The 25370-nt window shown below is 39.9% G+C and overlaps 3 protein-coding genes and 2 long non-coding RNA genes across 10 annotated transcripts; 3 read left to right on the forward strand and 2 right to left on the reverse strand.

Moving 5' to 3' along the window:
* The first annotated feature begins 771 nt into the window (after positions 1-771).
* Positions 772-3532, forward strand: LOC134190899 (T-box transcription factor TBX4-like). Its single transcript, XM_062659437.1, has 5 exons — positions 772-1809; positions 1891-2167; positions 2373-2516; positions 2577-2698; positions 2763-3532. Exons 1-5 carry the CDS (start codon positions 1547-1549, stop codon positions 2794-2796), a joined length of 840 nt encoding a protein of 279 aa, XP_062515421.1. The 5' UTR covers positions 772-1546; the 3' UTR covers positions 2797-3532.
* A 2096-nt stretch (positions 3533-5628) lies between these two features.
* On the reverse strand, positions 5629-6787 carry LOC134190861 (uncharacterized). 2 transcript variants are annotated; one of them, XR_009971687.1, is made up of 3 exons: positions 6574-6787; positions 6433-6502; positions 5629-6362 (listed from the first exon to the last, which is right to left on the reverse strand). XR_009971687.1 is itself a non-coding variant. In XM_062659396.1 (2 exons), the coding sequence occupies exons 1-2, from the start codon at positions 6531-6533 to the stop codon at positions 6074-6076; spliced, it is 390 nt and encodes a 129-aa protein (XP_062515380.1). In that variant the 5' UTR covers positions 6534-6787; the 3' UTR covers positions 5629-6073. The 2 variants fall into 2 exon arrangements, 1 of the variants encoding a protein (XP_062515380.1); XM_062659396.1 differs by having other exon boundaries at positions 6433-6787.
* On the forward strand, positions 6208-7628 carry LOC134190862 (uncharacterized). 2 transcript variants are annotated; one of them, XR_009971688.1, is made up of 2 exons: positions 6208-6340; positions 6778-7628. It is a non-coding gene; the product is annotated as an uncharacterized LOC134190862 (long non-coding RNA). The 2 variants fall into 2 exon arrangements; XR_009971689.1 differs by having other exon boundaries at positions 6244-6334.
* A 730-nt stretch (positions 7629-8358) lies between these two features.
* LOC134190863 (uncharacterized) lies at positions 8359-13269 on the reverse strand. Of its 3 annotated transcripts, none has more exons than XR_009971692.1 (3): positions 13192-13269; positions 11570-11720; positions 8359-9081 (listed from the first exon to the last, which is right to left on the reverse strand). It is a non-coding gene; the product is annotated as an uncharacterized LOC134190863 (long non-coding RNA). The 3 variants fall into 3 exon arrangements; XR_009971690.1 differs by having other exon boundaries at positions 13160-13192; XR_009971691.1 differs by lacking the exon at positions 13192-13269 and having other exon boundaries at positions 11570-11767.
* A 40-nt stretch (positions 13270-13309) lies between these two features.
* On the forward strand, positions 13310-25084 carry LOC134190865 (exosome complex exonuclease RRP44-like). Of its 2 annotated transcripts, XM_062659399.1 has the most exons (27): positions 13310-13565; positions 13620-13682; positions 13746-13840; positions 16416-16490; positions 16566-16672; positions 16736-16812; positions 17243-17346; positions 17411-17459; positions 17626-17796; positions 18786-18845; positions 18904-18972; positions 19037-19174; positions 19234-19380; positions 20458-20515; positions 20583-20641; positions 20706-20807; positions 21123-21187; positions 21246-21330; positions 21392-21519; positions 21574-21660; positions 22933-23089; positions 23152-23372; positions 23439-23529; positions 23891-23968; positions 24039-24191; positions 24733-24855; positions 24915-25084. In XM_062659399.1, the coding sequence occupies exons 1-27, from the start codon at positions 13338-13340 to the stop codon at positions 24984-24986; spliced, it is 2862 nt and encodes a 953-aa protein (XP_062515383.1). In that variant the 5' UTR covers positions 13310-13337; the 3' UTR covers positions 24987-25084. The 2 variants fall into 2 exon arrangements, with proteins under 2 accessions (XP_062515383.1, XP_062515384.1); XM_062659400.1 differs by lacking the exons at positions 13310-13565; positions 13620-13682; positions 13746-13840; positions 16416-16490 and having other exon boundaries at positions 16648-16672; positions 17269-17346.
* The last annotated feature ends 286 nt before the right edge of the window (positions 25085-25370 follow it).

The following is a 25370-nucleotide window of genomic DNA, read 5'->3' on the forward strand; positions in this document are numbered from 1 at the left end:
CCTAAATCTTAGAATGTTTCAGTAGGGTAGACTGTACCAAGTGCCAGCAAGTCCACGTGATCATGACTTAGTTAAATCAATGTGCGAAATAGTTGCTGTTGTATAGTTGATGTGTGAGAGAGCAGCTTTTACTAAGAATGACACCTTCACATTCCCATGTGTGTATTAACTCACCTGTGACAGGCTTATAGTTGTCACAACGAGCATGTCTTGTAGTCAGAGTTTATTGGAATTATCACGTATTGTCTTTAGCGGTCTTTTATAAATGACATCTCCAGGCCGTGCGGTAACTGTCAGATATAATTAACTGAATAAGCATGTCACTGTAATCAGTGATGATTGAAATGACACCAATCTGTCCTATTGTCTCAACATGGATGTGTCACGAGCGCGGTCTCTCAGAACAAATGACAAGTTCGAGCCGACCACGTGCTGTAATAGTCACGTGTTACACGATTGTAGTTGCAGCTCAAGCTCGGTTCACAATACGACGCTGACGATGACGCTGACGATGACGATGACGCTGGCATGAGCGTCGTATTGTGAACATGTCAACGTCGACGACGTTCGTCGCAGCGTTCGTCCAGCGTTCGTCCAGCGTTCTTGACGCTGGAGTTGACTCGAGTTCAACTCTAGCGTCGATTCCGGAAGTGTACCAACGTAACCGGAAAACACGTGATTACTTTCTACAAATCAAAGAACAGTCACGAGACATCCTTAGGTAGCGAAAATGGCTTTCAGTGTCGTTTAGCCTCATCTCTGCAAGGAGATTATGAAATTCTCCCTGTTGCCGCCTTCGTTGAAAGATTGGTCTGACCCACATTTGCCGTTGTTGATATTCTCTAGCTCTACGCCTACGGCGACGAATGAGAAGTAGAAGAAATACAATTTCTTCGTCCATCTACGATACACACGTGGTGTTACAATAACGTGCGTTAGCATGCGCTCAACGCTCGAGTATCCAGACAGGTGCTGACCAACGTCTCCTGACGCTCACGAAAAAATATTGTGAATGGTACAACGTCATCGTCAGCGTCAGCGTCAGCGTCAATGTCAACGTCCAGCGTCATCGTCAGCGTCAACGTCAACGTCAGCGTCGTATTGTGAACTAGGCTTCATTGTCAATGCAGTGGCGATGGTAATTAGCACTTATTTCTAGTGCCATGTTGCGTTCCGCGTTGGACTTGTGAAGACGGCACTACACTGACGTTAACGGCACGTTGAGGCGACTACGCGCCGCAATTAGCTAACATCCGTGAGTTCACCCAATCACAGCTCACCGTTTCGAATTTTACTTGAACCATGTGCACTCTCCACGTGCTCACTTTCAATCGTTCACTGTTCTCGTCGACTCGGTTTTCGTCTTTCTCAACGTTTCAAACTGGATAACGAATTTCGTCATTTACGTGGTGGTTACCACTACTCGACATTCGGTCGATTTCAGTATCCGAGGTCGTCGTCGTTAGCCAATGGACAAGAGCGACCTCCCTTCCATCCTCTCGTGTCTCCCACCTCTCTTTCTCCTTTTCGCGGCTACTTCTATTCGATGCCTGCTCCCGGTCACTTTCACTACAATCCTTTTCATTCTTCACGTCCGATTGGCTATAGACCTTCGACATCTGCAGCGGCAGCATCGACGACGGCGGCGGTGGTCGTTCCTCCGGTGACGAACGCGTTCAGTTCGAATTCGAGTTCGTTAGACGAAGGATGGAGCAGCGGAACGTGCATCGAAGTTGTTCTAAGGGCATTCGAACTGTGGCAGAAATTTTCTAAAATTGGCACCGAAATGATAATTACCAAATCGGGGAGGTAAGACAGCAGCATTTCAGCCTCGCCATGTGCAAGGGTGACGATGTCGTTTAATAGCCGTCAACTGTTTTTCTTAACTAGACAACTGTTTTCGATTATCGTCGTGTCTGTGACTAACTTGGAGAAAGACAGTGTGTACAAAGTTGTGTTAGAGTTTGCCTGCAATGACCGCCGTCGATACAAATTTATCAAATCGCAATGGGTATCCAGTCAGCAGTCTGACGCCACGTTTCCTGACCAAGACCCGTCATTCGTGCATCCAGACAGTCCTGCTACTGGAAAACACTGGATGAAACAAGTTATCTCGTTCAAAGCGGCCAAATTGACAAACGACAAAGATTGTCGTAAACCTACTCATGTGAGTGAAATGATTGTAGGATTGGTTGTTGTATTGGGCTTTTTGTGTATGTCATAGTTTTACGTGTAGTGTGCGCACATGTGTGCTTGTGTATGAGCCCCGAGTGGGATTTGCACTATGTGCGACAACAATAAATTCATTCAGTCATGATGGCGTAACCCGTCGGTCTCGTTAATTAACTGTGACGATGTTTTTGTCCGTTTAGGTTGTTCTTCATTCGATGCACAAGTACGAGCCGCAAGTAGCCATTTTCAAATTGTCTGACGGCGACGGAACGTTCGAACGTGTTTTCGTCCGACAACTGCCTCTGTGTCATTTCATTAGCGTTACGTCATATCAGAACAAAGAAGTCTGTCTTTAGTCGCATTCGAATCTGTTGATATCTGTTCCTATTTGATGTTCTTATTAGATCACCCGTCTCAAGATCGACAATAATCCTTATGCGAAAGCATTTCGTGACCAAGAGACGAGCGATGGCATCAAAACTTTTCCCGAATCATTGCAGTCGGTCTCGCCAAATTTCTCACTTAAGTTTGTAAACCTTTATTTGTACGTGTCGTGCACGTATCTAGAGCTGTGTGATTTTGTTTACTAGATGTGGAGCCTACGTTTCCTTTCTCTCTCTTTAGTGACTACATTCCCCAAATCTCCGGTCTTATGGATTCTTCATTTTTCCATTCCCACCACTCGTCTTCTTCTTCTCTCTCTCTCCATACTCTTCGCTCGTTTCGTCGTTTAGTCCATTTGACGGCTTGTCACCAGTCGTCAAACCCGAGGACGTTCATTCTCACCAAAGAAGATTTAGTGCTCCAGACGCGCTCGCCGGTGAGACATCTAGTTCATTAAGAATGAGCCGCGGCCAGGACGATACCGACAGAGTCAGTCGACAATGTCAAGAGAACAGCACGAGCAGTCGGTGTAAGAAGCGTTGAAGACAGCATCACGATGATTCGGTTGCTTCGTTCAAGAAGGATCCTCGGCAGGAGCAGGATACGTGTTCTTCGTCTAAGTCGAGGCGACGGCAAGAGGAGGATACGTGCGGCTCATCGAAAACGTCGACGATTGGACAGGAACGGGAGGATTGGCATTGTCCGTCAACGACGTGCGACCGGAACGAAACCTCGTCTTCTATGCCCAGGAGTGTTCGCCAACCAGAAGAAATGGGCAGTTCCTATAGAGCGAGTCGGCTACTGGGAGATTTATCGGACAGTGATTGATGTTTTTGGTTTTTTAGAGACGTGGTGTGCACAGAACTATGGGTTTGGGTATTACTGACACGTATACTTTTAGTCTAGCACACTTTCACTATGTTTTAGCACGTTTTTGAGCATTACTGCAATAGAAGTATTGATGGGGAGCATCACATGCAAAGCAGCGGCGTACAGTGTACCGTCGGTTTAGTAGTGTATGTACGTTTGGTTTTCGTAATGAGGTCGGCATCCAAAAACTGCCTGTAAGCTTGAGTATGACACGTTCTCAAATGGTAAACCTTTCAAGCAGTTTAGAAGCTAAAATTTCATAAAATAAATTATTAAAATAATAATTATTGTAAGACATGCGTGACATGAGCGCAGCACTAAGCCCACGTTCCGGCTTGCTAAACCACGTTCGTTGTTTTGCAGCGTTTTGTTGCTACATCACTCGGAATATTACTTGTGTAAATTTATTTAATTCTTTAATTTGTATTTGCGCAAACATAGACTTTTTCCGAATGCGCAATTAGCTGACTCTAGGCTGATGTAATGATGCCGAGGTTTACTATAAAAGAAAAACAACTTTTGAACGGCGACCAGCAATGCAAAGGAGCAAAGGAGGCTGGCTGTGACTGTTATATTTTCACCATACGTTTGAATAAGTGAATTAAAAATTAAAGATTTTGAATAAGTTGCTTTTAATTTTAGTATTTCTAGGGTTAGAACAATTGACGGCATTAGAAAATCAGCATCCTCAATCTTTGATCAATTTTGGGTTCAATGCAATGAAATATTATAAATTGCAAGCATCTTTTGTTCAATTATGTCAATGTTTACTTAAATATTTAGTTTGGTCTAAATTAAATGTTAATTAAAATATTTGTGTTTTATTTGTTTATTGTATCTTAGGGTATATATAATTTATTGTGCAAATTGATTCAATCTATTTATTCGTTTAATTTTGTAAAAATTGAATATTAAAACGCGGCCTTTTGCAATTTTTTCCCTGTATATACTAAATGAAAACAAAGAGCTAATTAAGTAAACCGCAGTTGATCAACATTTTATATGCGACATAATGACGTCCTCAATCAGGCACGTGAATCAGCAGGATGGTAGCTTGCCGTCTGTTGTGCTTACGGAGACCATGCAGTAACATAGGGAAATGTGAGCCACGAACACAGACAGGCCTGACAATCACAAACACATCGAGACCATCTAAGATAAGACACGTATCAGTTAACAAACAATGATGTCCAACCGCGAAAATGAAATCCGTCAATATGCTTTGTCCTTCACTAGGTTAGCTAACGGCCAAATTAAATTCCTGCCAATGTTTCATTCTATACAGCATCATGTTACCACAACTAATTGGCATCTCAGTCCAGCCGACGACAGCGCGTCAAATAAATGCCGTCAGAAGTGAGACTGCCGTTGACAATATACATGGGAACTTTCCTCAGAAACAGGGAATGGGTTCCGATTACACATGCGCACGCGCACGATATAGCGTTGTGTATATTTAGCTAAAGAGCAGGTCAGTCGTCTTGTTTTACATTTCCTTTAGCGTGTAAAATTCTGTTGTCTAAAATCAGCAAAATTTAAAAAATATATTATATTTGGACTTTCAGAGACTCTTTCAAGGCAAATAATGCGTGCAGTGTTTACTCTCAGTCACGTACTTATCCTAGTCTAATTTCTATAATTAATAATTAATATAAGTAGAGCATGTAACTAGACTGGATCAACACTGTTTTCATAGTGATGGTTGCGCTAGAGTTGTAATTTTTCTTATTTAATTTAGAAAGTGATTGATATACGTACACGCTAGTCAAGGCTAGAGAGTGTATTTACTAGCTCTCTAGCTTGCTAACCCTAGGAAAGACGGTACGTGACTTTAGGAATGGTAATTCCTCCGGACATGCGTAGTAACGTGTCGGATGACGTAATGGTATATATCTAGAAAGTTCTATAAGATATGAAGTTGTGCTGTACGTACGCTTGGTACTTGACGTATTGTAATGTTTGTTGTTTCTTACGAATGTGATTCTGTGTGTGTTCGTACAGCTCGCCGGTTCTCCGTTTTATCACCGCTGTGCGTGTCATGATCACCAAGCGCACACTCTACTGAACTTATTGCTAACATCACATGGAGAGAAAAACGACACTTTCAAGAAAGCACGAAGCAGGTGAGACTGGTGGTGGTACATGTACATCGTGTCGCATACAAACCGGTTGTCTAGAAGTACGCATCTCGAACTACGCATGTACATGTACAGGACAAAAATTAAATTGCAATTGGTAGTACAAGTGTGTTTCAATGTTTCATGAAATAGAGCAAAAGCAACTACTCATAATCAATTTAGCGCTAGAATCCCCTACCAATCAAATCGTCCTATCATAATTGTCTACAAGTCGTCAACAAGTACACACACCGATTTTTTCTTATCGCTCAATCTTCCTAGCTGAAATATCCACAGTTTCTTGTCTTTCACTCGAACAGTACCAATTCTGCACTTGCCAGACTTGTGCTAGACGAGAAGCACGAATTCTTCTCTAGCTAGTCACCGCCTTCTCTTTACCAAGCGCCTCTTCCTGGACGAAGTTACCCGTATATCCCTATGTTATTTCGGCGCATGCTGAGTGAACGCCACTTTCCGACTGCTGTTGACCGACTCAACCGCACCGTCCTTGTCCTCCTGCCGGCGGCTCATCATTTGACAACTGCCATCCTCCTCCTGCCTGCAACACATCTTAGAGGAAGGAGCGCCGGAAAAAGAACGTTTCTTCGGCAGTCGCTCGTGCATCGCTTCTTTGACTGTAACGACGGTCGTTCGGACTGACGACCAGCAAAGAAGACAAACCGTGAAATGGAGTCAACGACGACGCGAGGAACGAGCAGGAGAGAAGACGGATGGCAAGGTGAACGGGAGCGTGGACTCGACATTTGAACATGAACATGACGACATCGGAAGTAATCGTAAGCACCCATCATAAAGTATCTAAAGTAGACAAATTCACACAGCTGCTCATCTATGCATCACACATAGACTAAACGGATTAGAGACTTACTCAAGAAGATGTTTGACTCGAGCTGTTACTGCTACTTCGGCTCTAATCGTAAGCACCCATCGTAAAGCATCTAGAGTAGACAAATTCACACAGCTGCTCATCTATGCATAACACATAAGACTAAACGGATTAGAGACTTACTCGAGAATTGTTGAGAGAATGTTTGACTCGAGCTGTTGCTGCTACTGTCGTGATGGCATCGCTCGTGCTCGGTTCTTCATCTCCAAGAGCCCCAGCATACGGATTATTGTCAATCTTGAGTCGTGTACGTGATTTAACAAGAAGACAACGGACATCAACGCGAGCAGATACGAATCCTGGAAATAAACAACTTCTTTGTTCTAGTGAAGGTGACGCTGATGAACTGACAGCAATGTGTGAGCTGAAGAACACGCGCTCGAGATCGCCAGTCTTCTCGAATACAGAATTATATACGTATACGTAAATAAACATATAGATTAGTACAACCTGTAAACAGACAAAGAACATACATAGTCACAACGACACCAAACGTCACAGCAATCATCGCACTTACGTGCAACGACGTTATTTTTCGTCGAATTGACACTCGCACAAGTGGATTTGCGGCATCTTTGCCGTTGATCATTTTGACGGCTTGGAAAGCTTCATCGGTGTTTTTTCGTTGATGGACTGTCCGGATGAAGAAACGAGGGAGCTCCTGTCGTCTGGAAATGAGGCGACCGACTGCTGACTGGACACCCATTGTGGTTTCGTAAATTGGACACAGAAATTGCTAGACTCACTTGCCTACAACAGTTAAATAATAGTTTATAATCATGATAACTATATATTGAGTATGTATATTCAATGTTCCATGCAACATACCGAGAGCTGTCGTCGTAACCTGCGGATTTGGTGATAACATTTCAGTACCGACTTTGGAAAGCTATTGTGACAGTTCTCTCTCTTCTTTGAGAACGACATCGATGCCGCCGCTGAGTGCATGGTGCCATCAGTATCTGGATGTGAAGCAGTCAGTCGACGTCGCGTCTATTGGGCCAAGATGGATGAATACGATACTTGAATTTGGCGAGTACGCACTGACCACTTGAAGACGAGGAGAGTCTCGAAACGTGAAGACAACGACTACTTTAGTAGAGTGGACGAGCTCGTCGATGAGATGTAGAGTATGAGAATATTGCACGTAGAGTTGAAATAATATGTGAAACAGTGAACTGTGATTGGATGAATGTGTGATTGCAATTAGTGTTGGCGGCTCCCGTCTTCGCAAGTCACACATGGAACGTAGCGTGGCACGTGAAATTATGCGTAAATCAAGTTTAGCTCCGAGCTGCTTGTTTGAGCAATTAGAATGTGTAACACGTGGCCGTCACCCGATAGAGTCGGTTTGGAGGCGTCATTTGCGGAAAGAGACCGCGCTCGTGACACGTGGATGATGGAAAGTGACACAATTAGTGTTAGTTCCAATTATTACTGACTACAAAGACATGCTTGTGGAGTTGTCATAGATGACAGTTGCCGCACGTAGACGCCACTAGATGTGTTACCTAAATTACGAACCGCTTGTTTCACACACACACACACACAGCTACTAGAACTGCAACTATTTCTCATGTTGATTCAAGTCAAAAGCAGCAGCACAGACACAAACTCGATTGCTTGCGTGTATTATGTGAACGTTGATTCAAACAATTGCTCGATCAATGGACAATTAGACAAAATAGCAATGTCATTATCATAAAAAGCGCCACTTGTAGATATCAACTAGATGGTAACTAAATTATACTGCAACAACGTTCACAAAACTGAAAAATGGTGATCGTCTATGTCAACGTATATATTGACTCCTGGTGTTTTATAAACACGGACACAAACAAGTAGAGGTATGTGTCTTTCGCCTGCCATTGGCATGGACGACTCTCAAAGCAAGCAAGTGTGTGTGTGTGTGTGTGTGTGTGTGTGTGTGTGTGTGTGTGTGTGTGTGTGTGTGTGTGTGTGTGTGTGTGTGTGTGTGTGTGTGTGTGTGTCTCCTTGTGTAATTACCTAATTCTCTTAAAAATCACTGTACTGTACGTTTGATCTCAGCAGTAGATGCATTAGCAAAAATAGTAAGACTTCAAATAATTGAAGAATTTTCTGCAAAAGAAAGCAGGAAAGATATTCGATCAAAAAGAACATAGAAAAAAAGAGTAGCAAACATGCAGTAACACACTTTAAGTTGTGTAATAATATTTAATTAATAACCAATCATCTATAACATGCTACTAATTTAGAAGTTCTTACAATAGCTCATGCAATTAAAGAGTCCAATACCAGTGTACCAGCAGCTCTACTTACAATTTAAAGTAAATATTAAGACAGAAAAAACAGTATTTTGAAGAGTTTACACATTTCTATCACAACTTAATTAATAGCCTATGGCACTACACAATGTGTTGAAAAAGCAAGCAAGCTTCAGATTAACAGAAGCTTATAATCAATTATTCACAATAACTAACTCTCAACTACATGCATGTCGGTAGCCAAGTATCCAGATAGAATTCTTGAGATGATTAACATGTCCTTACTTTAGGAGATCTACACACCATTCCTGTGACATCATCAAGCAGTCCAGGTGTTCTGTATGGATCAAGCTCATCTGCATCATTGTAAGAGCTCTTCACACATCTACGTATTTGATACTGATATGGTAAGAGGCAAAAATTATCTTAGTTCAATAACTTTTTTCATCACAAAGAAACCCTTGTCAGCCTCCAAAGACAAGACAGAAAAGAATGAAACTTAATTAAAGGCCTGATGTAGTATTATACTGAAACGAAGTTTTGGTCTGTCTATGTGCATCCAAAGAAACAACTCTGTGCAGAGATATGCTTATAGAATGCATGTGCACATGACAAAGCCTCTCGAAGTAGCAAACCTTTGTCATAAAGTGCAGTTAGTATTAGAAGCCAAAATTGAATTAGATGTTAACTAGCTAATCTCAGGAAGCAGTTTAGCTACAACTTGCTCAATTTCCCCAGCAAGTTTTCTCATGTGATCGAAATGTACAGCCCAATAATTATAATTCATTTGTCACAAGATTGTTCAAAAGTTAGCATACTGTTTGTTTGTACAATTTTCCTGCTTGCTCCTAGTGATATAAATATTCCTTGAGCTCATTTACAGAATTTGGACACCAAAAATGAAGTCTAAAATGCTTGCGAACAAGAAGTGAAAAATAGAAAGACAAACTAGTCAAAGTATCAAAGATTTTCTTAGAACGAGTCACACAACATTTTTACCTCTCAAACATTTCAATACTTCTTTGACAAGGATTTCTACTTGAACAGATCAGCCAAATGATACACAAACAGAAGACCACTCAAATGCTAGTGGCGTACAATGGCCTACACTCTAGAAATCATTACACTGTAAAATGTGGCTTTCTGCAGTAGATGTAACAGAGGTAGAAGAAACTAGGTGCAATAGATGTGGCGGTTTTATTCTAACAAAGCTCAGCCTATTTGATCAAGGACACTGTCATCTCAAACTTGGCCAAATCTTTACCATTTTGACACCTTAAAATGCAACTTTCTGCAAAACCGTGGCACTTAATTTGCAGACCACACTGTTATCACAAAGATCTGTTTCAAGTCCTTTAGACCTTAAACTTCAAGTGGACAATCACAAGAGACTAAACGTACGTCATAGTTAGTATGGAGTCTTAAGTTCGGCTAGCTCCAAGGAGCATAGTAAGTACAATAAACAGATTATGTTACAATAGATTCCAAAGTGCCCATCAGTTTAATATCAAAATCAACAAAAACACCGAACTAAAGTTTCATAAAATACAAATATTGTGGGTTATCTTAATTACGATGTCATAGTGCATCATGTACGTGTACCTTCCTTTGAGACTGTAAAACAGAATAAGCCAAAGTACGAAGATATTTGGATCATGTCTTGCCTAGTGTTTGCCTAAATACTAATATTATTGAAGTATCGTAAATGGCAAATGAAGATAAGGACACACACACACACACACACACACACACACACACACACACACACACACACACACACACACACACACACACACACACACACACACACACACATGTACGTGCGTGCACACACACACCATGCAATAAAATTTCTAAGACGTAGTCCAGTGGCTGATTCAGAATTTTGTAAAGAGGGTTTCCACTTTTGTACTGAAAAACGTATTAAGTAATATTAGCTAACTGATAACAATTTAAAGTTAAAGACACACAGCAGAGATATAGACTCAACTGAAAACATGATAAACCCCAAATTAGTCATGCATTTGCTGGATATCAGCCACAACAAAGGATGCTTTGTTCTTTTTGGTTGCATTTTCTTAATTTTTCACCAGTTCATTGCAGTAATGGATTATTCTAGATGTTGACGTCAAGAATAATGAATGAATCTTTGTATAAAAGCCAGACCTGATTATAAGTCTATGGGTCAACAGCATCGACCAGTGGTCAGTCTTGATCAGCTTCAGCTGTTGGGTCCATTTTTGTTGCCAATTGTGTGTAATCACTACACCAAGTCCCAAAGAATGCTTTCATGGAAACACTAAAAACATGTACCCTAGATCCACTGTAGTCCTGTGTGTGCATAAGATCTACAAACTCATAAACTAGCTCTCAGTATCTCTATACCTCTGCTGATCCAATTTCATGCGTTGCAGACAATTTTTAACCCACAAAAGAGAACCAAGGCATGTAAAAACCAAATTTTTGTCAACTGTAACTACTAAGAAGATCCATGATTGAAAGGCTTGATTGCCAGTAAGGTGTTTCCATATGTTTGGTTAAATTAAACCACACTGAGAGCCATCCCCATCATGGACATATATACTTATTGGTTTTTAACTTTGTTATAGAGTCCAAAATTTGTTGTCAGCATATATTCTGTCACCTAATTGCATCAAGAGCCCTTGGGTACAAAGTGTAATTGCAGTAGCTGCATGCAATCTGATGAGTTGTACTTTTCAAATGCCAGTGATAAGGTCAGTGGTTTCAAAACACTCACAGTTTGTCTATTTATTTGGATCAATAACCAATACCGTTATATCATACAATTCCTAACATGACATAGACAGGCAATAGCAATCCAATTGGACATACAAGGAAGTAAAATCACTAACCTTTGTCATTCATGACTTTATGAAGAATGCACGACCTAGGGAACCAACAATGATCACCCAACATCAATGCCACCAGCTGCTCAATGTCACTCACGACTGCAAGACTGCAAGATCATGGACACTTGGTCAATCCTCGCCATAACAAAGATGCCTGCAACAAGCAAAAAAGATAAGAAAGAGACAAACAGCACGACAAGACAAGACACATGTCACATATCTCGACCGACCCATAAACTTGCTAAGAGAAATGACTTCAGCGAGTGTTCTTAAGAATTTTACACAACGACTGAGTACAGTCGAGGCCGCTAATCTAGGTAATCTGTAAACTAGCAAGCCACCAATGCCTTACAGATCGGCGAGATGAAAGGCAGTCACGACAGTTGCTGTCAGTGGTGTCACTCAAGAAAGCTAATTGACCCAAACATGAAAGGATGTGTCCACCACTATTACGAATTCGCCAATTGCATTTATTCTATACATCGCAACATGCCCTATGCAACATCACATATTTGATCAAAACATAATGTATGATATATTCAAAAATATTATGCATATTTGACTGTATTAGGAAACCACACCCATGAATATCCCAGTAAATGAATTTAAGAGTTTTGACCAAATATCGTGTTAAGGGGTCGATCTCCATCACAATAAGATCTAAATAGATCTCTACCAACTAATGAATTCATGCAGCTGTATGCATGGCATAGACACATACATAAAAATCAAATCATTTTATTGTATATTTAAAAGTGTCATATTTTTAGTACATGCATGTACTTAATATCATATCAAAATGTTAATTAAAGCAGGTGATTTACATTATTTGTTTGGTATTGTATCACAAAAATTGTTGAGTTTCTTTCCACCTAAATTATAATGAATGTAAGCCAGGCAACATCTATGCCCTATAAAATGGCTAATTAAAATTTTCTCTTACATGTGGGCACATTGAAAACATGACTTCATTAACTGCAAAGTTAAATTTTTACAGTTTATAATATGTATATCCTCTAGAATCTAGAAAACATTAATTGGCTTGAATGACAAACCTGTTACCTGAATAGATGAGTACACAGTTTGTAAACAGCCGACAAACAAAGAAAACTTAGGAGAATAATTGGAAAGTCCCTTAATTTTAGCAAGAACAATCAGTTGAATGTAGTGTTCAAACTTTTAAAGCATTGTGGTGGCTACACACTGTTCAAATCTAATCATACAGACATGATCGATCCAAAGCAGCATCAGTCTGTCTTAATTCCCAATTAGAGAATTAAGTCTTTGTAAACTTTTTATCCAAGGACCACATGTGTCAGTGCACATGAAAACAATGTGCAGAAAGCCCTCATGATTAGACTAATTTCTTCAAATCTGACATATGAGCTGAGCAACTGCACATTATATGTAATTATTGTAACACATATGTAGCTAGACATTCATGAAATGGGCATCTTGATATAGAAAAGTACAGCAACACAGATAAAACAAATAAGAAAACGTTCAATACCTATTAATTAAATGTTACTCAAGATCAATATCGATCGATGCACAATAGATTAATGAAAATAAACAATTGAAATACATACGTACATCATATATCACTTGTCTCAGAGTTTACATACTTGTGATGCTCTTCTCATCACTGAAGATGGCTCCGAGTCGTCTATATCTGCGTCACATGCAATTCGGTTGACATAAATTCTAATTGATTTTGGGACTCCGAGGCTGATAATACGGGTGTGTATGAGTTGTCTCGTTTCTTAGTTCGATGAAAACGTCGAGGTCATTCGTCAAAAAGACCAAAAAGGGAGCAGTTCTTAAGGTCGTCAGAGAGCATTATCTCAGAGAGGACGTGTGGACTTGTTGGAAAGATGATGAGAGAGTAACACTAGAATCTCCGTTTATATCCCAAGAAGCTCTGCAGTCTGCACCATCGTCTCGCCTCTATGCCTTTCAACACTTAATTCTTCCAGACACCAACGTCGTTCTTCATCATGTAATGTGCTTATTAGATAACTTTTTCTCTCTGCTTTCGATTTTTTGTTTTCAGATTGATTTTCTTGAATTTCACGCCATCGTAAATATCGTGCTTCTAGAGACAGTTTTGGAAGAGGTACGTTTGTAAGAGCAATATGACGTACTAGTGACATACAATCTGATATCAGACGTTGTCAAGGTAAAACACAGAAATGTGTCTGCATATAAACGAGTTCGAAGCATCCTCAGTGACAAGAGCAAGAATTGCATTGTTATTTCAAATGAACATCACAAGTATGTCGATTTTAGTGAGACAAGCTGAGTTATATCGTTTTATTATGGGCAAAATTGTAGTTGTATATAGCGTTTCTATACGTGTTATGAAATTTTGTCTTTGAATTCTTTCCAAGCAGCATTAGCTTGTTATTTTACTTTATTGTTTTAATGAAATATCAGTGTTTGTCAGAGAGGGAATTGATAGTTACAACTGTACTGCCTGTCTGCTGCATGTCTAACTTTTTAATGCTGAAAGTGTGCTGTTTGTTATTTTTGGCTTCTTGCATGATCATTGCCATCTTGGTATTGTACGACTGTCTGAGCCTACATTCTTTGTCCTGGCAGATTAGATAATTAATTATTAGTAATTGTTTTATTTCAACAGATATGCTGTATTACATTGTTAATTGTATATTCCGGGACGGGTTTGCAACAAACCTCTTCTCAACTAGGGTAGGTGTTCCTAATTGTGGACACTCCCCGGTAATTTGAGTTACAAATGCTGTTTCTCTGGTAACCTGCAACGGAGAGAGAGGGAAACATGTCCGATGTAAGCACCAATGTCTAAGCTTTGGAACAACGTCTACTAGCACACTAGCACAATATACGGGATAACGTCTGTGAACAGCCCAAACGGGGGTGTATCCTAATTGTGGACATGTTTTTCTCCGCCACAGAAAGCGACTGGGTCTGAGTAACAGCTGGACTAGATACCTGAATGGTTGCCGCACAAGCTGGTATTTTGGGCCGCAATCAAAACCATGTTCTGTGGTGTATCACGACGATTCACCTGCGAAACTGTTAGCACGTACAAGGTTCCTCCCATCACGTCCACAAATTTGAGGTACACGAATCGATGTTTTGTTGGATCATGAAAGTGCCCTGACGTTAGTTAAGCAATTATCGAGTACCTTGGTAAAGTTTTGAGCCTAGTTATGTTGACTTGTAACGTGCTAGAGAAGCGCATTATGTGCATGGAGCGAACGTGTAATTCCAGTCCAGTAAACACGTGAATATCTTCACTCATACTAGATCTAGACATCAGTAATCCACTGACAATCTAGCTGTTTTCACTGCTACTACATCTGGCCACAATAGGGTATGAAATGAGAACGAACAAAGTAGGTGGAATGTCAATATCAGCAACATTAGTAATCCAGTCAGAATTTGACTGTCTTAACTGCTACTAGATCTGGCAACAATAAGACACAAATTGAAAACCTACAAACTCACTTAGGATAGGTGGAAGGTCAAAACTACTTTGTCTTATATCAATTATCAGTTCCACCAGCAACACAAAAAGATGCTAGAACCACAGTTTACAGTTCAGACGTTCATCTAAACATGATTGATCGTCTCCTGCATTGTATCGTAGACAGAACACTTGGTTTCTGCAAAATTTGAAAGGCACGACGCCATTTTACACAGAGGTGATACACCACAGAACATGGTTTTGATTGCGGCCCAAAATACCAGCTTGTGAGGCAACCATTCAGGTATCTAGTCCAGCTGTTACTCAGACTCAGACACTTTTTGTAACGGAGAAAAAGGGTCCACAATTAGGATACACCCCGCGTCCAGGCTGTTTGCGGACGTTATCCCGTATATTGTGCTAGTGCGCTAGCTGACGTTGTGCGGTTCTAGTCGTACAGGTACCGTTACGAAGCCTAGACATTGGTGCGTATATCGGACAGGTTTCATTGTCTCTTCGTGCAGGCTACCAGAGAAAACAGCAATTGTAACTCAAATTACCGAGGAGTGTCCACAATTAGGTACACCTACCCTACTGTAAAACCGGAAATTTGTGCAGCTCTAACGTTTTGCGAATTTGCCAAAAATCACTATGCACTTTAGTTTGTACAACACTACAGTTACAGCTACAACAAGAAAGAAAGTCTTTATGCATAGACGTTTGTTGCCTGTTCAACTTCATTTGTAGGTGTGGGGAGAAAAACGCCGTTATATTTTGGTGTCGGGTGATTAAAATAGTTTGGGATCATAGTGTGCACAGATCTACTGGAAAGTGGGGAGAGAAAGATGGAATGAATACACATGCTCATGTCTATGCACAGTGCAAATTCAATTCGTGCTATGATATTTTGGTCACACAATTTGCACAATTTAAATCATTGCACGAATTTCTGGTTTTACGGTATTAGATTTTGTTGCTGGAGAATTCAAGGTATGTGTGGTCACTTCATTTGTGAGCATGCAGTGTCTTTTCCGGAGATATATTTTGACCATTGAAAGATATATACATTTATTTTCCAGAAACACGTTTTGGTATGCTGTAGTTTACGCATGCGACCCCGCCCCCAGACATCACATGTTAGTGTTATCATATGTATGTCATTACAGTGCACAAGGCTTAGTTGATCACTTTCCACACGTCCTCTGCATGTAGTTGTTGTATCGTTTTCCTAACTATTAACAATAGATTTATTTCAGTCATAATCAGAGTGTGCAGCACAGTTCACCAGGTCCATGTACTCGATATTCTATATGCTATATCTCTGTTAATTGCCGTAAACTGTGTGTGTTTTTTGACTGGGTGGTGTAATTGTTTCTTCTAACTTTGTGTTTGTTATGAAAGGGCAACTTGTATTCAGCGACAGGATGGTGAGTCTGCGAATGACAGAAATGATCGAACGATACGAATAACTTCAGGGTATGACACAATTTTGTTATTAGTTGAATATAGGTAATTGAAGGATTGACTGACTATGCAGCTATTGTTTTGTAGATGGGGCGAAAAGCAGCTTGAGTCTTATGACTGTCGAGTTGTGCTACTAACAAATGATAGAGAGAATAAGGATAAGGCACTAGCTAGCAACTTGTTGGCTTGTACAGGTGGCAGTGTGTGAATGTTTGTGAAATGAGACTGTTGTCATTCTTTTCATTGTTGTTCTGTAGTTCAAGAATATGCTGGCAGTCTGTCTGCATGGCCAGAGCTGATGGACGTAACAAGTAGTGGAGATACCTACGATGGGGTCTGATATACGTTTATTTAGATTGTGAACATGTCTTTCAAGTCGGGTCTTTTATGCATATGCAGTGTGACATAACTGGGGAATGGGTAGAGATGGTTGACTACTGATTTAGCATTTTGCACGTCTAAATATAATAGTGAACATGGTTGGGGGCGTACGAATCAAATTTTTCCTCTCTTGTTCAAGATATTAAGATGTATGTCTCAGTGCACGTGCGTGTGTGTCACTGTGTGTGTGTGTGTGTGTGTGTGTGTGTGAGAGAGAGAGAGAGAGAGTGTGTGTGTGTGTGTGTGTGTGTGTTGTAAATCGCAGTATAATCAAACTAGGACGACTAGGTTCCATTGCTCATGTTGACAGCCTGACTTGGGAGGCTTGTTCTTATATTGATTTTCATGTAGTTAATTAACACGTTAAATTGATTTGTTTGAAGGCAACCACACAAACTGATTTATTTAGTGCACATCTTTCTCTGTCAGCGTTTCATGAGAATCTGAAGACTGGTAGTGTTTTTCAAGGAACATTTCACACTCAACGGTTGGTCTTTTACGAAGTATTTGATGTGCAGTTAGTGTGACATGTCTTGCAATGAATTATGTAGAGATAATCCATTTGAAGGTCATGTGACTGTGTCCGTCCTTAATGGGCAGGTCATTATATTTTGTTTGTTTGTGTGTGTGTGTGTGTGTGTGTGTGTGTGTGCACATGTGTGTGTGTGCGTGCGTGCGTGTGTGTGTGTGTGTGTGTGTGTGTGTGTGTGTGTGTGTGTGTGTGTGTGTGTGTGTACACACAATGAATTACAGGTAAATGTTACAGGTGCTCATTCATGGAGCTGCTCATGTTAATCGAGCTGTTGATGGTGATGTAGTTGGCATTGAGCTATTGCCAGAGAATGAGTGGTCGACACCGTCTGATTCAACCGTTTTGCCAGAAGACGAAGCAGCTGAGAATGAAGAAACTGAGAGGGACGACAGCTCAGGGATAGAAGTAGGTGGGGTTTAAATTTGTAGTTCTAATATTAAATTGTTATTCAAATGCTTGCTGACTATAATTTTGCTGCCTGTAACTCTGAAATTAATTAATGACTTTTTGTTTTGGGGAAAGTTGCGTAGTGAGGGCTGGGGAGTTTCTTCTGTAAGGTCGGTCATTGGTAGTTATGGTTAGGCCAGACCACCTAATTTTTTATGCTTGGATATTTGGACATGAAACCTCGACTGACCTATAAGAAAGTGACAATCATGTGGCATTTTGAGCATATGCAGTTTTCATTGCACTGCATACAATGTGAGATAACAAAATGGACACTAAAACAAAAGACACTGATATCGAGCAGAACACAGAAACAGTCATAGGATGTATATACTAATGAGTCATTTTACGGCAAGCATAATATCATTGCACATGCACATGCGCACATTTAATTTAATTTAAGTTTGGTCAAGTTCAAATCTGGAACGGCAATGGCGAATCTGAGCATCAACAAATGTAACTGGTCTGGCCTTAATGTCAAACATTTTGGTTCTTATATCTTTAAGAGCTTCTGTCACTGTAGTAAGTTTCTCTAAGACTTTATTGATTTGCAGTGACAGATGAATGCTCATAGAGCATAGAGTTTATTGCAGTACACCAAAGTTGTTGATTATTAGTATGACTAATTATTATGACTACTGTGTGTGAATTATGCATGTGTGTTATAGTGACGTCAAACGTTGTAATAATTTTCTATGAGGCGATTTTATATGTTGCACTATTTGTGTGAGCTGTTTTGGTATGCTGTGCTTACAAGCTGTGCTAGAAAGGCGTGACACACACACACACACACACACACACACACACACACACACACACACACACACACACACACACACACACACACACACACACACACACACACACACACAGTAATAGATCAGCAGTACTGCAATCGGTTCTTTGCAATTAAAGATTGTCTTGTATTACTTTTCCCTGTTTCTTAGAATCCTACATCTGACAAAATTAGGGCAAAGTTGGATTGTTCCAGGAAACCTAGCGGACGTGTACGTTGTTCACATTAATTGATGGTGATAATATTGCAGTGTACAAGTGTTTTTCTAGATTGTTGCCATAGTGAAGCGGAATTGGCGACCCTACTGTGGAACACTATTGCCCACCAACATGAAAACAGTACGCTGTTTGTTGTCTTGTTTATATGCTTCATGTAACAATATTTTGTGTTATCTTAATGTAGTCTGTTCGGAGGCTGTTTGTTCCTATGGATAGAAAGATTCCTCGAATCGTTATTGAAACTCGTCAAGGTGATGCTCTGGATAGAAAGAGGATTGTTGTTTCCATTGATTCGTGGCCAAGAACGTGTAGAAGTCCATGTGTATGTTGTGTGTTGCCTTGCTGTTGCTGTATTTAAGTTTAGTGTCTGTTGTTATGCAGGGACATTTTGTTAGAGTTTTGGGTGATGTAGGAGACAAGGAAACCGAGAATGAAGTGTTGTTGCTTGAACACGATGTTCCTCATCAACCGTTTCCTCAAATAGTTCTTAGCGATTTGCCAGCTGTGCCATGGATTATATCCGATGAGGTAAATACGATGCAATATGTTGTTATATATGTGAAATGGAGTAATTATGAATGAATGGCTGGTAGGTTTTTAAAGTTTGTTAGGCTCTCTGTTTTATCATCTTTTTTGCATTATTGTTGCCTGTTTGCATGTCTGCCTGTTAGGGTGCCTGTCTGTCTGTTAGGGTGCCTGTCTGTCTATCTATCTACCTATTGTTTTGCAGAAGACACAGGTTGAGTATAGTCTTGTGTAGCCAAACCCCTCCCCTTTTTATATCTACTGGTGGGGAAGGGTTTGGTGAAATTGCACACAAGCAGTGGTGCCAGGCATACGCCCACGTCTTTCCAACTAGTAATTAGATGAAGGTTAAGCTGACAGGGATAATTACTGGAAACATTCTTCTCTCTGTTGTCGACGAGAAATCACTTGTTGGAAGGCTTACAACAATCAATGGACAGACTTTACGATAGTATGGTATTGTTCTTGGTATAGGGCGTTTAGTTAGCTACGAATTCACGCAAACTGCGTGCTAACCTCTGCATAATTAATTATTTCGACCTCCCATGCCATCGCCTCGATCTCTTCCCGCAACCCTTGAATTTGCTGATGTAGCCTAGGAAACGAAGCAAGCTACGTTCGGCAATGTATCACAAACAGGCTCGATCCAGCTGCTTCTATCTAATCAGCTTGTCCACAAAAGAATATCCGACTAGCTTCCACTTGCCAAGATGTCTACATTACTTGAGCATTGCGAGAGCCGTTTCTTTTACTTTGTTTTGCGTTTGATGAAAAGAGACTCCAAGCTCTCCACTGGTCACTTGGTTACCTATCAACAACTGGCAAAATGATTTGTGTAAATGTTAGATTGTAAAATGGATCAATTGTGGTAATACTGTTTGTTTCATCTTGTTGTCATTCCTCTCTTTTTCTGGTGTGTCTGTTTAGTAATAACCATGACTATGTTGTACATGGTGTTAATTAACTTAAACATCTGCACATATTACACTATGTTACTCAGCTAGGTGTGTTGCACACTGTCAATTTGTACCTTGCATAATATGCATTGTTTCATTTGTAATGGTTATAATTTCTCTGCAGGAAGCGAAGAAGAGAACGGACTTGAGGCATTTGTGTATTTGCAGTGTTGACCCTCCAGGTACATCTACTATATAGAGTAATTGAGGGATAAGTCTGGCCACATACGTCACTGTGTTGTACTTTAGGATGTACTGATATTGATGATGCATTACATTGTCAAATGTTAGAGAACGGAAACTATGAAGTGAGTAATTGAATGTACAGTAGTATCATTTGGCTGTGTAGTTAGTGTTGACAATGACTGACAGGTTGGAGTTCACATTGCTGATGTCAGTCACTTTGTCAGACCAGGAACAGCTCTAGACAAAGAGGCTGCCAACAGAGGGACAACAGTTTATCTTGTAGACAAGGTGTGTCTGATATCTAGCACTATATGTAGTCTTGGTAGTACGTCAAGTCACTTGCTTGATTTTGACTAATAAAAGTGTGACGTGATAAGACGTAATGTCTACTATGATTCTCTAATGTTGTGTATGTATCGAGTGTGCATTGCAACTCTGAGTCAGATGCTGTGAAATACTAGTACACTGCTAAATGTTTGTACAAATGCATTGAATGAGTTGCCAGTACATTAACTAGTGCACTGCTTTTACATGAGATGTTAAGGTTGGGGTTTTGTAATCTTGGCTGAAACGTTTGTCTTACTTTTGTGTATGTTGGTGTAGCGTGTTGATATGGTTCCTGAACTTCTCAGCTCCAATCTGTGTTCATTACGACCAAACGAAGATCGGTAACTAGTCACGATTCTAATTGCTAACAGGTGCAGCTGCGACTTGCTGAACTTCTAGATTTGCAATGTCTTGTGTGTGGGAGATTAAGCCAACGGCGGAAATTATTCATACTCAGTATCTCAAAAGTATTATTCGTTCTCAGGTATTACAACAGCATTGGATTATAAGCTTCGCTCTATTACTGAGCTGTTTCTCTTTATCAGCATGCATTTACTTATGCCGAAGCACAACTGAGAATTGATGATAAACATAAAAACGATGAAGTGACTAAGTCTTTGCGCTCTCTTAATGCAATGGCAAAGATACTGAAACAAAGAAGAGTTGATAAAGGGTGAGATGGTTTTTATGTGAGTTATTGTAGACTTTCAGTTGTTGTGCATTTTAGTGCTCTCCTACTTGCTTCTCCTGAAGTGAAATTCACTCTTGATGATGCGACACACGACCCTATTGATCTTGAAGCAAAGCAGCTTCGGTTCGTTTGTGTTGTTTCTGTCATGTTTGTGGTTTTCAACAATTTGTGATTGGTTGTCTACATGCTTGCCAGCTGCTTGTTTATATGTAAATTTGTAAATACAAAATGTTTTGCATGTATATAACATAGAGATGTTACCTTCATGTTTCTATGGAATGAATGTCTTATTGGTTTGATGGCTTATCACCGGGTGGGCATGATAATCTCAAATAATGATGTCTTACACTAGGATGTTGTGGAAATGAGCTTTTTTTGCTGTAACTTGTTCATTTGAGAGAGAAAACTGTGTACATACACACTTGTATCACAAGGACACCAAATTCTCCTCCATGTGGACAGCTGAAGGATAAAATTAAGGAGGGGGAGGATAAATGGGGTCTTGCAGTATTTGATTTTACACTCCCAATTGCAACACGTGAATTGACTGGATGGATATATTAGTCAATTTGTCAACCCTGAGTGCTCATTTTTGAACCTGTTTCAGATTTTGGCAAGATCTTTGTTTCTGAAATTCATATTGATATGTTAAACCATTCAAGAGATATCAAGTTTACAGCCAGACAAACATTTATGCCAACAACTACAATGCTGTTGCATATTGACAAAGTGTACTCATAGTTGTTTGTCTTTTGTGACAATGCTGTCGGGTGACGTAGAAACATTAGAATTCTTACTAAATTTTTTAGGATTCTGGTGGAGGCATGCGTGCTTACTGACATATGGTGGTTATCATAAATATCAGTGGTGCTCTTGTGAGCTATGTGTACAGCCAATGGTGATTCTGACACTAATGTGTCACATGGAGCAAGGCTTTACTAATTAGACTGTGGGCCATGGGTGTCTAACATTACTGAAAGCTTTTTTAATTGCTTTTACTATCAATACTTATAATGTCTTTCTGTTTATTATTGCCAGAATTATGTATGAGATTGGGTAGTGTGTACTACTTAACTTTGTTTAACTATATGTATTATGTACAGGTGGTTCCAAAAGTCTGGCCCCATACGGAAAGTATAAAAGAAAATCACCGGGAGATTATTATTTAATTTATGTATTATCAGTTACTTTATCAGTTGCAATACGTGTTCAAGATGACATCCATCTACTCCTATATATTTTAATCCGTTCAGTGCAAGACCTTTGCGTATTTCTGAACATGATAGTATTGTCTTAGATACATTTCCTAATGTGCCAGACTTATGGGATACCTTTGTATATTTGCAGATGTTTGTGTACTAATGAGTTAGAATTGATTGTTTTGTTGTTGTTTAGAGAGACAAATTCTATGGTGGAAGAATTTATGTTACTTGCTAACGTTTCAGTTGCTGAGAGAATCAGTCGAGAGTTTCCGGTATGTGCAGTTCTTCGACGTCATCCACAACCAGCACCCTCCAACTTTGAACCTCTCATCAAGGCAGCCTCTCTCAAAGTTATTTCTAGTTGATGCAATTTTAATTCCTTCCAAGTAAGAAATCACGTCATTACTTGCAGGGCATCACTCTTGAAGTTGACAGTGGAAAGGCTCTTTCTAACTCACTAGCTCAAGCAGTTCTGCCTGGAAATGACTATTTTTGTACGTTGATACGAATACTGGCAACACGGTGCATGACGCAAGCTCTCTACTTTTGTTCTGGAACTGAGCCTGAGTCCGAGTATTTTCACTACGGTTTAGCAGCAGATATCTACACTCACTATACCTCACCTATAAGGAGGTGGATGATGCATGCTGTAAACTTTCACTATGTATGTGATAGCAATAATGCTTGTGTGGTTTGTAGATACGCTGACATTATGGTTCACAGACTCTTGGCTACTGCTATTGCTGCAGACACAACACATCCAGAAATGATTGATTCTCGTCGTGTCCAGGTTAGTGGTGGTTATGCTTGCATCTTATTTGGTGTAAAAATTGCAGTAATCAAGTGTAGAAATGTTTGTCGTAACATCAGTTTTAATACTAAAGTAACTGTTGAAATTAGTGACACTGAATGTTTTGCAATTAGTGGGTGTGAGCAACTCACAGTCAACTCATTTTAAGAGTTTGATGCTTGTACACTCTACATGGTGTTGTGGTTTACGAGGACAGCATACACTTTGTTATTTGACAGGAGCAACATATATGATTAACTTGCATATATTAAGTATAGTTGTGTTAATAATAGACAATAATGAATGTCATGCGATTGATGTAATGCAGTGTTTGTTTGAATTAATCTATTCTTTTCCGCAGGAAGTTTGTAATCATTTGAACAAAAGACATCGAATGGGACAATATGCAGGCAGAGCATCAATCCAACTAAGTGCTCAGGTGAAATTGTGTTGTTGGACTGATGAATGATCATAACTGCAGATGCTAGTTGTAATTCATTTTGTTGCAGTTATTTTTCAAAGGCAAGAACGTGACAGAAAATGGCTACATTACAAGTGTTCGAAAGAATGCTGTGTATGTGCTTATTCCAAAGTATGGAATTGAGTTGCCGCTCTTTCTTGATCAGCCATCATTTTCTCCTCCTTTTGTCTATAATGAAAGGGTATGTCTTGCAGTCACAGTATAAACCACATGCTAAGTAACGAATCAAGTTGCCTGTTTCTTTAATTTAATGCCTCCATTTGGGACACTGTTGTACATGTACCACCCTTAAATACAAATGTATTTTAACATTTAATTCATTTTAAATGTACTTTAACTTAGTTTTGCAATCAAATAATGGTTTGTTAATATTGAGGAAGTTGCGTTTGACTTGATAGTAATTTAAGATATCACATTGTTGGCAGGGTAATGTGAGGGACCCTGGTGATGAGTGAACACTGCTCATTGCTTTAACAGATGGTCGTAATAGGACATGTTGGGTAGTTCAGTGGATTTCTTATAAGGGCAACAATGTAGCTTCATTGAGTAGTATACAGTGCAATCATTCTATTTTGTACATTTGTCACGGAGCAGATTAGCTTAGACTTTGGTAGGTCATACATAGTTGAGGGAGCTTGGATACTGGAATTGCTGGAGGAAAAATGTTGGAAGTTACACATGATTGCAATTGTTATCTTCGTTTTTTATTTTTTGTTATGCAGGCACCTTCTCAAGTGTCAGGAAGTGTTTGCCTGTGCACGTTTGATCGAGTTGTTGTGTCTGTTACACTGGAAGAGCAAGATCACATGCCCGGTCGATTGAAGCTTCAACTTGTGGAGCCCAAAGTAATGTTATAGTGATAACTTTTACCTCGAGTGTGTAATGTGGGTTGCATTCTTATAAGGTACATGGAGCTGCTGTACTAAATTCAGATGGACAGTCACTACGAAAGAAACGGAAGGTCTCTAGCACATAGTTGTGAATGCAATTGCATATGAGACAAACAGATTTTTAACATGTGAACAGTATGCTTACTAATGAATGATTTGATATATGGTCATTGTCGTAACTGTACATAGTCGCACACACTTGCAAAGCCATCGACATATTTTTATATAATGATGTTTGATTTGCATGCGAACACTTTAGCAGTAATGTGGGCAAACAAAGAGAAGTCTTCACTTCAGGATTGCAAACACCACAGTTGGCTATTGCATTCTCAGGGATGAATGCTTGAAAGGACTGACAAGTAAAGTGGGTCAATCCTAGACAGCTGTGTTGCAGCGACTGCCAAATGGCCTGTTTCAAACTCGATTGACTTGATCAGTTGACTTCTCAAAAATTTGGAGATTAATTACGT

This window comes from Corticium candelabrum, chromosome 15 (assembly GCF_963422355.1).
Source record: "Corticium candelabrum chromosome 15, ooCorCand1.1, whole genome shotgun sequence".
NCBI classification, from domain to species: Eukaryota; Metazoa; Porifera; class Homoscleromorpha; order Homosclerophorida; family Plakinidae; genus Corticium; species Corticium candelabrum.

Bases quoted from the DNA above. Each gene is read 5' to 3' on its own strand.
- LOC134190861 (XM_062659396.1), bottom strand. From the start codon at position 6,533: ATGAGCAGCTGTGTGAATTTGTCTACTCTAGATGCTTTACGATGGGTG. The intron at 6,363-6,432 runs GTAAGTCTCTAA...TGTCTACTTTAG, and splicing joins CGAGTCAAACATCTTCTTGA to ATACTTTATGATGGGTGCTT.
- LOC134190865 (XM_062659399.1), top strand. From the start codon at position 13,338: ATGAAAACGTCGAGGTCATTCGTCAAAAAGACCAAAAAGGGAGCAGTT. The intron at 17,347-17,410 runs GTTGGTCTTTTA...TGAATTATGTAG, and splicing joins GGAACATTTCACACTCAACG to AGATAATCCATTTGAAGGTC. The intron at 21,331-21,391 runs GTATTACAACAG...TCTCTTTATCAG, and splicing joins AAAGTATTATTCGTTCTCAG to CATGCATTTACTTATGCCGA.
- LOC134190899 (XM_062659437.1), top strand. From the start codon at position 1,547: ATGCCTGCTCCCGGTCACTTTCACTACAATCCTTTTCATTCTTCACGT. The intron at 2,168-2,372 runs GTGAGTGAAATG...TTGTCCGTTTAG, and splicing joins ATTGTCGTAAACCTACTCAT to GTTGTTCTTCATTCGATGCA. The intron at 2,517-2,576 runs GTCTGTCTTTAG...TGTTCTTATTAG, and splicing joins CGTCATATCAGAACAAAGAA to ATCACCCGTCTCAAGATCGA.